Source organism: Oryza brachyantha, chromosome 2, assembly GCF_000231095.2.
Source record: "Oryza brachyantha chromosome 2, ObraRS2, whole genome shotgun sequence".
Classification (NCBI taxonomy): Eukaryota; Viridiplantae; Streptophyta; class Magnoliopsida; order Poales; family Poaceae; genus Oryza; species Oryza brachyantha.
Window position 1 is genome coordinate 7,475,133 of NC_023164.2, and position 13,623 is coordinate 7,488,755.

At 39.1% G+C, this 13,623-nt stretch overlaps 1 protein-coding gene and 1 non-coding gene across 2 annotated transcripts; one reads left to right on the forward strand and one right to left on the reverse strand.

The window, feature by feature from the left end:
- The first annotated feature begins 679 nt into the window (after window positions 1-679).
- LOC102699565 (NADPH:adrenodoxin oxidoreductase, mitochondrial) lies at window positions 680-5,834 on the forward strand. Its single transcript, XM_006647095.3, has 13 exons — window positions 680-907; window positions 1,288-1,392; window positions 1,728-1,841; window positions 1,968-2,021; window positions 2,443-2,559; window positions 2,967-3,076; window positions 3,186-3,259; window positions 3,356-3,417; window positions 4,239-4,434; window positions 4,505-4,568; window positions 4,805-4,872; window positions 4,961-5,103; window positions 5,388-5,834. Exons 1-13 carry the CDS (start codon window positions 755-757, stop codon window positions 5,616-5,618), a joined length of 1,491 nt encoding a protein of 496 aa, XP_006647158.1. The 5' UTR covers window positions 680-754; the 3' UTR covers window positions 5,619-5,834.
- A 7,707-nt stretch (window positions 5,835-13,541) lies between these two features.
- Window positions 13,542-13,623, reverse strand: TRNAS-CGA. Its single transcript has one exon. It is a non-coding gene; the product is annotated as a tRNA-Ser (tRNA).

Below are 13,623 nucleotides of genomic sequence, written 5' to 3' on the forward strand. Positions count from 1 at the left end.
TTAGATTGTCCCAGCCTTCAATCATGTGCGATTCCGCTAGGAAAAGGGCATGTCGCACCATGGATGTATCCCGGTGGCAGCTTCTTCTCCCATCTCACTCCTAGAAGGGGAGCAGGTTGCCTCCAGCAAATCTAGATCGTCGCCTCGAGCAAACCGATATTGTCAAACCCGATCATGTGGATTAGCATTGAGCACTGCCATGATGAGCAATATGTGTGAGTTGTACTGGTAGGATGAAGGCTAGCCTCCAGGGTCCTCTTATAGAGAGCCACCCATATACTTAGCGCTATGGGTTGACTATCAAACGTTCTCAGGCATGCCTATGTGCTCAGGTCCCCTTCAAGTTTCACCCTAACTTTCCGAGTCCGGAACCTAGATAATTCCTTTATCTCGTGTGCACCATTTCTCTTCTAATCTCGCTTACAACACTTTTATTTATTATTATTATTATTATGTCGTACCTAATTTCACGTGGCTTCTTAATCGGGTCGCAATGCAACATGGCCCAGCAAAAGCCCATCGACGTCGCTGTCAGGGACGACCGAGGCCAGGAATTCTTGTTTCGCTGGGCCGGGCCAGCCGTCTACAGACTACAGCCCAGTAGGGCCCACTTAGCTCCCTTCCTCGACGACCTCCCTTCTTCCGGTGGCTCGTCCGCCGCCGCCGCTGCGATCCCCCCTCCTCCGCCGTCCTCCGTGACCGAGGGAGCCCTGCCCGGTCGTGCCAAATCTGATCCCCTACTACGCTGCCCTCGATGGGGCGCGTGAGTCCTCTCCACCACCCGGCGAGGAGGCTGCTGCCGCTGCTCTTCCCGCGGCCGACGAGGGGATTCTCATCCTCCTCGCGCGAGCCGCTCCACGTCTGCGTCGTCGGCAGCGGCCCCGCCGGGTTCTACACGGCAGACAAGGTGCTTGTTCTTCTTCTGCCGGGTTCTGCACGTTACTACTCTTTGTAGGGTTCATCCATCCTCTACTTTTCACCGTAGTGTACTTGCTGTGAGATGAGCTGAAATCCACTTCTCGTTTGCTTTTGAAGAGACGTGACTGTGGACTTACTTAATCTGATGGTGTGTGTAGTTTATCATGTCAAATGTGCTGAAATTTTGAAATATTTGATGTAACATGCACATCAAAATCACCAAATAGTAAACCATTGTATATATTACAACTGAGTAAAGAGAAGAGTATGGACAGGCAAAATTGTTGCCAATCTGCTCCTTTTTGTAAGCTACCGTTCCTTTCAGCATTGCTGCGGTGTTTATCGAGTGCTCTTTGCTGGATTGAGCAGATGCTTAAGGGACATGAAAGAGCACAAGTCGATATAATTGATAGGCTGCCAACACCTTTTGGCTTAGTCCGTTCTGGAGTGGCTCCAGATCATCCAGAAACAAAGGTGAGCGTTCTTCTTAGTTTCTTATCACCAAACTCAGACTCAATCTATTGTTTAATCTGTAAGCAACCACCACCAGTAGCTGCAAGTGAGTGGATCACAATTGGCTTTGAGGTTGTGAGCCACTTCCTAACTCCTCAGGGTCTGCATCATTTTGATGAAGTGCCTAGTCGATTAGACCAATATTTGTGCATCCGGTACTCTTGTTCTTATCAAGTAACTAGTACCAGCTACTAGATGCTTGTTCACATCAGGATTTTACTCACCTTCTCTATATACATGTTTATGACATTAAATTCTTCCTTAGAATATTAAGTTCTCATTAAACTTTCCAACAGATTGTGGTAAATCAATTTTCTCGTGTAGCTGCAAATGGCCGCTGTTCATTCTATGGGAATGTAACACTTGGAAGGGATTTATCTCTATCAGAGCTTCGGAAGATATACGATGTTGTAAGTTTTATACTATAAGAAGATAGCCAAGCAGCTTCCTTTTGTGCCATACAGATATATCTTTTTCCATCACTTCTCACTATGTTACACTGATTGAACACTGACATAGTATTTACTGCTGGACAGGTTGTTCTTGCTTATGGTGCCGAAAGTGATAGATCACTTGGTATTCCTGGGGAGGTATACCTTACTTTGGCTCCCTTAGTGTCTATAAATGGTTGTGTCTAGGTATTTATGATCAATTGTTTGGAATTTGTTTATGTCAATGATTGTTATGGGCACATCACTACAGCTTAGTATTATGTTATTTATGATCAATTGTTTGGAATTTGTTTATGTAGCCCCATAAATGGTTGTGTCTAGGTATCGCATAACAACCGTAATAACAGAAAGTGAAAGAACATTATAAGTTGTGTAATCATTGAAACACAATTTTTATGTACAAACGCTGAAAGAGGATATCACAAGCAATTGAAATAATAGAATTTTCATTTCAGGTATTGGAACAATTATGTAGTGTTATTAATTCGTCATATGATTTTCGTTTTGTTTTTTCATCATGGGTGTGAGTTGCTTTTGCTCATTATCATTTTTTTTATAGGATCTGAAGGGAATACATTCGGCTCGAGAGTTTGTGTGGTGGTATAACGGACACCCAGACATGTGCAACTTGGCACCTGACTTACAAAGTACAGATTCTGCTGTTGTTCTAGGACAGGTATCTTGATTTTATGTTTGCCCACATCCTGCCAAGACAATATGTTCATATAGTTCTATTTAATTCTTCTGGTTCATTCAAATTGGCAGATTTATCTGTAGATATATCCTGTAGGAGCATTACCAGCTTTCTAATAGAGCAATCTTCCTTTAATATATGATTTCTTTCTCCTCCATTTGAGGTTTATGTTGTCTCCAGCGTGGACATTACATCATCCTGTAGCTGTGTTAGACACAAAAATTCATAATGTCAAAGTGTTCATTACCCTGAAGAAAACTTATTTGTTTCCGCTAACTTACTGCAAAAGAAACATCCCTTTATGGACTTTGTGTCATATGCCCAGTTAAATATTTTTTTCATCCTTCCATATAATATCAGTTTTCTTCCATGCTTCTGATCATATCCAGGGAAATGTTGCTCTTGATGTTGCCCGTATTCTTCTTCGCTGTACATCTGAGTTGGCTGCTACCGATATTGCAGATTATGCTTTGGATGCTCTCCGTGACAACACAATAAGGTGTGTCCAAATTCCAACCTTTTTATTTTGATATAAAATGTTTAATTTATTAGTCCAGTTTTAGTGGATGATAATACAATATTGTATTGCAATTTTTATGTACGTAAAGGAAGGTATATTTGGTTGGGCGAAGGGGCCCAGTACAGGCAGCGTGCACAGCAAAAGAACTACGAGAAATTTTAGGTAGTTTGTTTACTGTTGCATTAGCTGTAATTTTTAAGTTTTTTCCATATTGGTTTTCTTCTAAAGTTGAATAATGAACATATGATGTATATGCAGGTTTGAAAAATGTCTGTGTTTTCATCAAGGAGTCTGATCTTATAACCTCACCTGCAGATGAGGTCTGTGCAATGAGGTGCATTAAGTGTTTCATGTCACTACTGGCCCTGTTACAATTCTTTTCAATATTTATTCTGAATTAACCAAGTTACCTGTAAAAACTAATATAGGTATATGAATGTAGTGGTCTCCATGACTAATTTTTCATGGACTATGCCGATTCTAATCAGTCTCTTATGTTTTTTCTCGCACTCAAACATGTTCCCAGAATGTTTCCATTAATAAGAAGAATCCTTGAAGTTTGTCATAGCAGACTTCCAGTCTGATTGGCATGATCACATGGTTCCCCAGACATAAGACCACTAATTTCTATGGAATACATTTAGAAAATAATTACCATTGTAACATATTTAAAACCCTACAGTATTATATAAACCATTAGTGAAAGATCTATACATTGCTTTTATAGGTTCAACCTAATGTCAGAAATCAGATCAATCAATAGTCGTTATATTAGATGTTGTAAAGGTTTGCAAATTTACTGAGTACTGCAGAAAGTGGCTGCTCAGATAATGAGAAGTGGAGAATTCAGTTCCCATTTCTTTGAATTATTGTTTTGGTTGATAATGAACTGTTTGGTTGTCCCTATTCTGCTGAAAGTGATACTAGCCAGGAGGCTTTCAATTGGTTGCATTAGTTACAGACCAATCATCTGCTAATATTTAATTCATGATGAGATAAAACTTACTCATGTATTTTGGTAGTTACTTCAGTGCCCTGCTGTAAACATGCTGGCTAATTGATTTTCTGAATGTTTACCACCTTCTCTGTTTGCTTGCCTTGCTTGTGATTGTGATGAAGTGAAGCTGTTCTCTGATTGCAGGAGGAGATCAGGAATAATAGAATTCAAAGAAGGGTGTATGAGCTGCTATCTAAAGCTGCAACCACGCATAAAGGAATCAATAGTAATAACCAAAAGGAGCTTCACTTTGTTTTTTTTAGGAGACCTACCAGATTTCTCCCATCAGAAGATGGTTCCTCTGTTGGCGCTGTGCAACTTGAAAAGACTTGCTTAAAAGGTTGGGTGTCAGAACTGAGATATCATATCTAAGCAGACTTTGTTTTTACATTATTTTATTGGTTATATAGATGACGGAATGGCTGGAAAGCAGGTGGCCGTTGGAACTGGTGAGTTTGAAGATCTAAAATGTGGGTAAGTGCGTTGGTTCATGATTTCCTGAGTTTTTTTTTTTATAAATATTTTATGATCAGTCAGCTCAAGGTGTTTCCTTTATTCATCTAATCTATTTTGTATCTTCCTAGACTAATCTTGAAAGTTATTGGTTACAACCTTGGAGTTTGTAGATTCATCTAATACATCATCTTTCTTCTTCTTAGACTGGTCTTTAACAGTATTTGTTGCAAAGCCTAATACATCTTTCTTCTTAGATTGGTCTTGAAAAGCATTGGATACAAATCCTTGCCAGTAGAAGGTTTGCCCTTCGACAAATACAGAGGTGCATGATTATACCTTTCTGTTTGTTCCCCTGGAGCCTTTTGTGTTTATTTTAATATTTTTGTGTGACAATCCTTTGTTTGCTGCAGGAGTTGTGCCAAATTTGAAGGGCAGGGTTTTGAGTAGTGAATCTGACAGTGCCACAGTGGAACCAGGGCTGTATGTGGTGGGATGGTTAAAGAGAGGGCCAACTGGCATAGTTGCCACAAATCTCCATTGTGCCGAAGAAACAGTATGTGCCTTTTTCTTTCTTATGTTCTATCACTGTGTTTGAGTAGGCTTATGAGCATCCTGTTGTCTGTTGATACGAGTGCTAGTTTTATAATTGCTTACCTTGAATCGTGCTGTAGCAGAGTTTCTTGGTTTACTCTAGAAACACTTGCAGCTTGAGTTATTCATGAAAATTTAACATGGAAGTCCGTTAAGGCCACGTACACCTCAATAATTCAGTTCCCACCTGCAGCTTTTTCAGGAGTCATATTTCTTGGTCAACTGATAATTTTATTTTACTAACAGGTGGCTAGCATACTTGAAGATAACAATAAGGGGTTGTTCATGGGATCTTCTGATGCAAAAAGGCTAGGCAGGAGGGGACTCCTTGAGATTCTAGAACAAAAGAGCATCCGTTTTGTGCCCTTCGATGGCTGGGAAAAAATTGATAATAAGGAAAAGTTAGCAGGTGAGCTGAAGAACAAACCTAGAGAGAAGATCACATCCTGGAATGAACTGATGATGGCTGCAAACTAGGGATGAAGTGAGGGCATTGCTCTTGCAATTTTGTTCTCTTTCATGTATCATAGAATTACATTAATTTAATAGGACTAGTGCTGCACTATAGAGACACCAGGAATAAAGTTCTCAATTGACTTTGGCATAGTAAACGGGAAAAAACTAGAAGGGAAAGCTGTAACAAGTATAGTATTGCAACAACCTGCAAAAATGATCGATTTCTTCTCATACGAATGGTTTTCCACTGTCCTGTGGTATCTATCTATTTTTGAAATCTGGAGACATTTCAATGAGAACTTTGGAAAAAAAAAGGGGAATGCATAGTAGCATCATACATTCTGTACTTGTTGGTATTGGTGTGGTTGGCCGATTGCTGCCATGATATACGCTAGCGGCTTGGCTTGGTCTAGCTTATTAAGATAACGAGCTGGTTTGGCTTAGCTCGTGATTGTAATGAGCTAAAATCCTATCTCGGCTCAACTTGTTGCAGAGCTTGAACTGGCTCGTGAGTCGATGTATGAAAAAATAACCTAAATAATTTTACAATAGGTTATACGAGCAAAGTCGTAATTTAAGGATGTGAATCATATGTAATTGTATCCAAATATCAAAGTATGAACCAACAAATTATATGTGAATATGGGAAATTCTAAGCACGTACATTATATATAATTTACACATTTACACAAGTACACAACCACACAAGTGTCCACACAAACAGAGAGTCTACAGAGTCGCATCCAGTCATCCACTGATCCAACATCAAACTAATAACAAAAGGCCACAATTAAACATAGGTTCAGTGATTCGGTCGTTCAAATATTCAGCACAATACTCCATGCTTTAATACATCAATATTTAGTATTAGTATAGTAGCAACTTGCAAGGTAGAAAGGGCACATGTCCATCATTGTCATCCAACACAATTTGATAAACACAAGTAGCTTGATTTAAGCTAAAATGAAGTGAAGTTCAGCAGCAAGCCATCAACATCCCTTTCTCCCTTTCCCTAGAACAGCAGGGACGATCAGATAGCAGAATGATATGCCATAAAGCAACATTCAAAACAATAATTTGCTCCAATTGTGAGTCCTTATCACTATATACTTTATACATAATATCAGTGATTTCTTCCTACAAGCATGAAGAGGAAGAGAAAAATGTGGAATTGGCACTGAATTATCCTACAACTAGCATTATCCTACAAAAGGCACTACCCTACATTATCTAGATACTACAAGTTGGCAAGAGGCAGTTCCTAAGTTGAATATAAACTTGACTTAGTTGCTCGCCACCACACAGTTGAGGAACTCCACTATTTCAATGTCATCGGCTCCATCTTCTCCCTGTCAAAACAACCCAAAGTGAACATTTTATATAAAAAACTTGACAAAAATAAAGAAGCAAAAATAATCATTACATTACATACCACAGGAATAGGTGCACTATTGTCATTTCGAGTGCCTTTTATTCAGCTTGACGCACAAACCAATGCTTGAACTGTTTTGGCTTTCAAAGAACTCCGGTAGTCATCAAGAATTCTTCCCCAGTGCTAAAAGTGAACTCTGATGACACACTGCTAGCTGGAATAGCCAACAACCTCTTTGCCATGTTGGACACAACAGGAAACCTACAAGCATTTACCATCCAATAATTAAATAAGTTGAAGGAGTTATCATCGAGGGGCATATTTAGTTAATACACACACGTGTCAGCTCGTAGTCATGCGTGGGAGTGGTATTAGTTGGTACCATTAATACAAGGTATATGACTAATTATTTAATAATGTATAAATTGAGTTGAGCACGTAAATTCCCGTTGTAAATTTCCAATTTAGGGTTTAAATTTCAAATAATGGAGGTTGAAAGTTTCAATTCAAATTCTTTTCAAATTTTAGTTAAAAGTCTAGGAAATTGAATCTCACATTAAAAGTTTTGGATTTATATTGATACTTTCAAATTTAAGGATAAAAGTTTTGGTTTAGAGTTGAAAGTTTCGATCCCTCGCTCGGACCGAAACGTGTGCTAATAAGTGTACTTAGCAAGATGGATAAAATGTATTATCTCCGTTCCTTAATTATAAGACTTTACGAGTTACATAGATTTATCTATATACATCAATATATATATATATATATATATATATGTCTTGTATATATGTTTAGATTTTTTAGCATACATATAAATTTAAATAAATTTAATACATATAAGAAATTCTTCTAACATGGAACATATGGAATACTAAGAAGTTAGTTGTAACTTCTAAGCAAAGCAAACACTGATATGTTATATATGATTGACGTAGGCCAACGGATTAATTTATGTTAAATATGTGATCCGAATTGTAACTGGAATTATATCCGGATTAGTTTCCTAGTAGGTTTCTCCCAGTTGTTTCCTACTAGGAGTCGGATTAGTTTTCTAATAGGATTCTTTTGCCTAATCCTACTAGGACTCTTAGATTTTCCCCTTATATATACTCTTTTAGTTTGCACGGGAAGGGTAGAGTTCTCTTTGTTTCCCCTGCATTGTAATCATATCCTCATAGTGATTATTGCCGGTTAGCGCCCGTGGTTTTTCCCGCAAGGGTTTTCCACGTTAAATTCGTGTCTCGTTTGTGCCTTTGTTTCTAACAACTGGTATCAGAGCCACGAAGATTAATCTACGCTACGTTGTTGCCGCTGACCGGGCTTTTTCCGGCGATCTACAGAATCGCCGTTCCGTCGAGATCAGGTCGGAGTCGGCGACGACTCCGACTCGACGTCGCGTCCGCACAGAAGAAAAAGAAAGGAGCAGACGCACGCACGCAGGAGAAAAATTGATCGTTCCAAGGACAAGCCATCAGATTGTGCCGTCCAATCCGCGCTACTGTAGCAGCTACAGTACAGCTACAGTAACAATATCGTTTTTCTTTCCAGATTTAATTGCTACATTTACCCGATCTTGTGTACCCAAAAGTTGTCAGATCAACTATTGTGCATCGTTCCGAGCACTGGAGTTTCGCGTATCTGCTTGGGTTCAACATATTAATACCAACAGATTAAGGATTTATTCCCAATGGCGAGTTTAAAGTATGATCTACCTCTTTTGGACCGAGACACAAGATTCTCATTGTGGCAAGTGAAGATGCGTGCAATTCTTGCACAGCAAGATCTGGATGATGCGCTTGATGGATTCAACAACAAAAGGACAAATGATTGGTCCGACGATGAGAAGAAGAGAGACCGTAAGGCTATGGCATATATCCATCTTCATCTATCCAATAATATTTTGTAGGAAGTGCTTAAGGAGAAGACAGCTGCCGCGCTGTGGTTGAAGCTGGAACAGATATGCATGACAAAGGATCTAACCAGCAAGATGCACTTGAAGCAAAAGTTATTTCTGCACAAGTTGCAAGATGATGAGTCTGTGATGGATCATCTCTCCACTTTCAAGAAAATTGTTGCTGACCTTGAGTCCATGGAGATAAAGTATGATGAAGAGGATTTAGGTCTTATTCTATTGTGCTCATTGCCTAGCTCATATGCAAATTTCAGAGATACTATCTTGTATAGTCGTGATACTCTAACTTTGCAAGAAGTTTATGATGCTTTGCATGCCAAAGAAAAGATGAAGAAGATGGTACCTTCTGAAGGATCTAACTCACAACCAGAAAGCTTGGTTGTTCGGGGCAGACAACCAGAGAAGAACACAGACAACAAATCAAGAGACAAAAGTTCTAGTGGCTACCGCGGGAGATCAAAATCCAGAGGCAGGTATAAGTCATGCAAATACTGCAAGAGAGGTGGACATGATATTTTCGATTGTTGGAAGCTACAGAACAAAGAAAAGCACAAGGGAAATTATAAACCGAAAGGTAAGCAAGAAGAGCAAGGTAAAGTCGCAGTTGCTACTGATAATAAACCAGATGCAGAATTACTGGTTGCTTATGCTGGTTGTGTACAAACCAGTGACGAGTGGCTTCTTGATACTGGATGCACCTATCATATGTGCCCTAATAGGGATTGGTTTACCACCTATGAACCTGTACAAGGTGGTAATGTTTTGATGGGTGATAATACGCCCTGCAAAGTTGCGGGCGTTGGTACTATACAGATCAAGATGTTTGATGGCTGCATTAGAACATTATCAGATGTGCGGCATATTCCCAGTTTAAAGAGAAATCTCATCTCTTTATCTACTCTTGATCGCAAAGGGTACAGATATTTCGGTGGAGACGGAATTTTGAAGGTAACAAAAGGCTCTCTTGTTGTGATGAAAGCTGACATTAAAACTGCCGATTTGTACCATCTACGAGGTACTACGATAGTAGGTAATGTTGCTGCAGTTACCGATTCATTATCGAATTCCGATCTTTGGCATATGCGTCTCGGGCATATGAGTGAAATTGGTTTGGCAGAATTGAGCAAGAGAGGATTACTAGATGGACAAAACATCGGAAAGTTGAAATTTTGTGAGCATTATATCTTTGGCAAACACAAGAGGGTGAAGTTTACCACATCCACATATACTACTGAAGGTATTATTGATTATGTGCATTCTGACTTATGGGGTCCTGCTCGTAAGAGGTCATTTGGAGGTGCTCGTTATATGATGACTATCGTTGATGATTATTCGAGAAAAGTTTGACCCTATTTTCTAAAGCACAAATTTGAAGCCTTTTTGGTATTTAAGGAGTGGAAGACTATGGTCGAAAGACAGACTGAAAGGAAGGTGAAAGTCCTTCGTACTGATAATGGGATGGAGTTCTGTTCTAGGCAATTTAAATCATATTGTAGGTCAGAAGACATTGTGCGCCACTACACCGTTTCTCATACACCTCAACAGAACGACGTAGTTGAGCGTATGAACAGGATAATTATTTCAAAGGCCCGTTGTATGCTGTCAAATGCAGGTTTACCTAGACGTTTTTGGGCGGAAGCTGCTTCCACTGCTTGTTATCTTATTAATCGCTCACCCAGTTATGCCATCGATAAGAAGACTCCAATTGAGATGTGGTCTGGTTCCCCAGCTAATTATTCAGACCTGAAAGTATTTGGTTGTACTGCTTATGCTCACGTTGACAACGGTAAATTGGAGCCTAGAGCTATTAAGTGCATATTTCTTGGTTATCCTTCTGGTGTGAAAGCCTACAAGTTATGGTGTCTTGAAACCCAAAAGGTTGTGATTAGTAGAAATGTCATCTTTAATGAAACAGTTATGTTGAATGATAAATCTTCTACTAATGTTCTTGTTGAGAGTCAGCAGAAAGCAAGCGTGCAGGTGGAGCGCTTGATCAGTTCAGGACATGTACCAGAAAAAGAGAATATTGCTAGTAACCAAGATGCACCGGTTATTGAAGAGTCAGACTCTTCTGTTGTTGAGCAGTCACCAAAATACTCTATTGCACAAGGCAGAGCTAGGCGAAATATTAAAGCCCCTCAAAGATTGATCGAAGAAGCGAACATAGTTGCTTATGCTATGAGTGTGGCGCAAGAAATCGAAGGTAATGCAGAACCTTCTTCATATTCCGAGGCTATTGTTTCTGCCGATAGCAATAGATGGATAGCTGCCATGCATGACGAGATGGAGTCACTTGAAAAGAATCATACTTGGAAATTGGTGGAATTGCCAAAGGAGAAGAAACCTATCCGTTGCAAGTAGATTTTCAAAAGAAAGGAAGGTATATCTCCAACTGATGGGACAAGATATAAAGCAAGGTTAGTTGCTAAAGGATATAGCCAGATTCCAGGTATTGATTTCAATGATGTGTTTTCCCCAGTTGTGAAGCATAGTTCAATTCGCACTTTACTTGGTATCGTTGTAATACATGATTATGAACTAGAGCAATTAGATGTGAAAACTGCATTTTTACATGGGGAGTTAGAAGAAGACATCTATATGGAGCAACCGGAAGGTTTTGTTGTTCCTGGTAAAGAAAACCTTGTCTGTAGGTTGGATAAGTCCCTTTACGGGTTGAAACAATCACCTCGGCAATGGTACAAGAGATTTGACTCTTTCATGCTTTCTCAGAATTTCAAAAGATCACAATTTGATAGTTGTGTTTATCTTAAAGAGGTTAATGGTTCAATTATATATCTGCTTCTTTATGTTGATGATATGTTGATTGCTGCAAAAGACAAATCAGAGATAGCAAAATTGAAGGCACAACTGAGTAGTGAGTTTGAGATGAAGGATTTAGGTGCAGCAAAGAAAATCCTCGGTATGAAAATTACCAGAGAAAGACGGTCTGGCAAGTTGTATCTTAGCCAGAAAGGTTATATTGAAAAGGTCCTTCGTCGCTTCAATATGCATGATGCAAAACCAGTAAGCACTCCTTTAGCTGCACATTTCAGATTATCTTCAGATTTTTGTCCACAATCAGAAGTTGATATTGAGTACATGTCTGGAGTTCCATATTCAAGAGCAGTTGGTTCACTTATGTATGCCATGGTATGTTCGCGTCCTGACTTATCACATGCATTGAGTGTTGTCAGTAGATAATGGCTAATCCTGGCAAAGAGCATTGGAAAGCAGTTCAATGGATTTTCAGATATCTGCGTGGTACTTCTAATGCTCGTTTGCAGTTTGGAACGTCTAGAGATGGACTTGTTGGTTATGTGGATTCAGATTTTGCTAGAGATTTGGATAGGAGAAGATCGCTTACAGGTTATGTTTTCACTATTGGAGGCTGTGCTGTTAGTTGGAAGGCAAGTTTGCAAGCAACTGTTGCCTTATCTACTACTGAAGCAGAGTACATGGCTATTTCTGAAGCTTGCAAAGAAGCTATTTGGCTCAGAGGCTTGTATACTGAGCTTTGTGGAATTACGTCTTGCATAAATATATTTTGTGACAGTCAAAGTGCAATTTGCCTTACAAAGGATCAGATGTTTCATGAGAGAACTAAGCACATTGATGTCAGATATCACTTTATTCGAGGTGTTATTGCTGATGGTGATGTTAAGGTATGCAAGATAAGTACTCATGATAATCCAGCTGACATGATGACAAAGTCAGTTCCTGCCACTAAGTTTGAGCTTTGCTCAAGCTTGGTTGGTGTTACGGTATAGTCCAAGAGACTATTTGGCGCGCAATCAATTTGACCTGTGAGGTGTATATTGGTGATTGATGATTTTTGATGCTACAAGAGGAAATTCGTCTTAAGGTGGAGATTGTTAAATATGTGATCCGAATTGTAACTGGAATTATATCCGGATTAGATTCGTTTCAAGGTGGAGATTGTTAAATATGTGATCCGAATTGTAACTGGAATTATATCCGGATTAGTTTCCTAGTAGGTTTCTCCCAGTTGTTTCCTACTAGGAGTCGGATTAGTTTTCTAATAGGATTCTTTCGCCTAATCCAGTAGGACTCTTAGATTTTCCCCTTATATATACTCTTGTAGTTTGCACGAGAAGAGTAGAGTTCTCATTGTTTCCCCTGCATTGTAATCATATCCTCATAGTGATTATTGCCGGTTAGCGCCCGTGGTTTTTCCCGCAAGAGTTTTTCACGTTAAATTCGTGTCTCATTTGTGCCTTTGTTTCTAACAATTTACCAATACACTTGTTGCCTTAGTATAAGCACGACGCTGTGTTGAAATACAGAATTAAGAAAAACATTATTATGACAATTTAACTCGAAAGACTAATTGCAAGAGCGTTAATTTCAGCCAGGGATTTGTTCAGTCCAATTAGTCCAGTACCAACTTTGACCTTTTTTTTTAAAAAAAAAACTTTCAAGCAACCGTAACATTTAAAACCCAACATTATTCAAAAACTAATAATAAAATCTCTGACTTTGTCAAACTTATAATAGATTTAGAATGGTTTCGGATGACGTGGAAATGTTGTCTAAGGCTAAAATAATCTTTATTTTTCTCAATTAGATTTTTTTAAAAAAATAAAGAACGAGAAAAACAGTAGTAGATCGTTAACCATGACAAAAAAACGAAAAAAAAAAGCGTCGACAGCAGGATTCGAACCTGCGCGGGCAGAGCCCAGTAGATTTCGAGTCTACCTCCTTAACCACTCGGACATATCGAC

Coding starts and splice junctions, on each gene's coding strand:
- LOC102699565 (XM_006647095.3), top strand. CDS start 755: ATGGGGCGCGTGAGTCCTCTCCACCACCCGGCGAGGAGGCTGCTGCCG. Junction 908..1,287: donor GGTTCTACACGGCAGACAAG/GTGCTTGTTCTT, acceptor TGGATTGAGCAG/ATGCTTAAGGGACATGAAAG. Junction 3,260..3,355: donor AGAACTACGAGAAATTTTAG/GTAGTTTGTTTA, acceptor ATGTATATGCAG/GTTTGAAAAATGTCTGTGTT.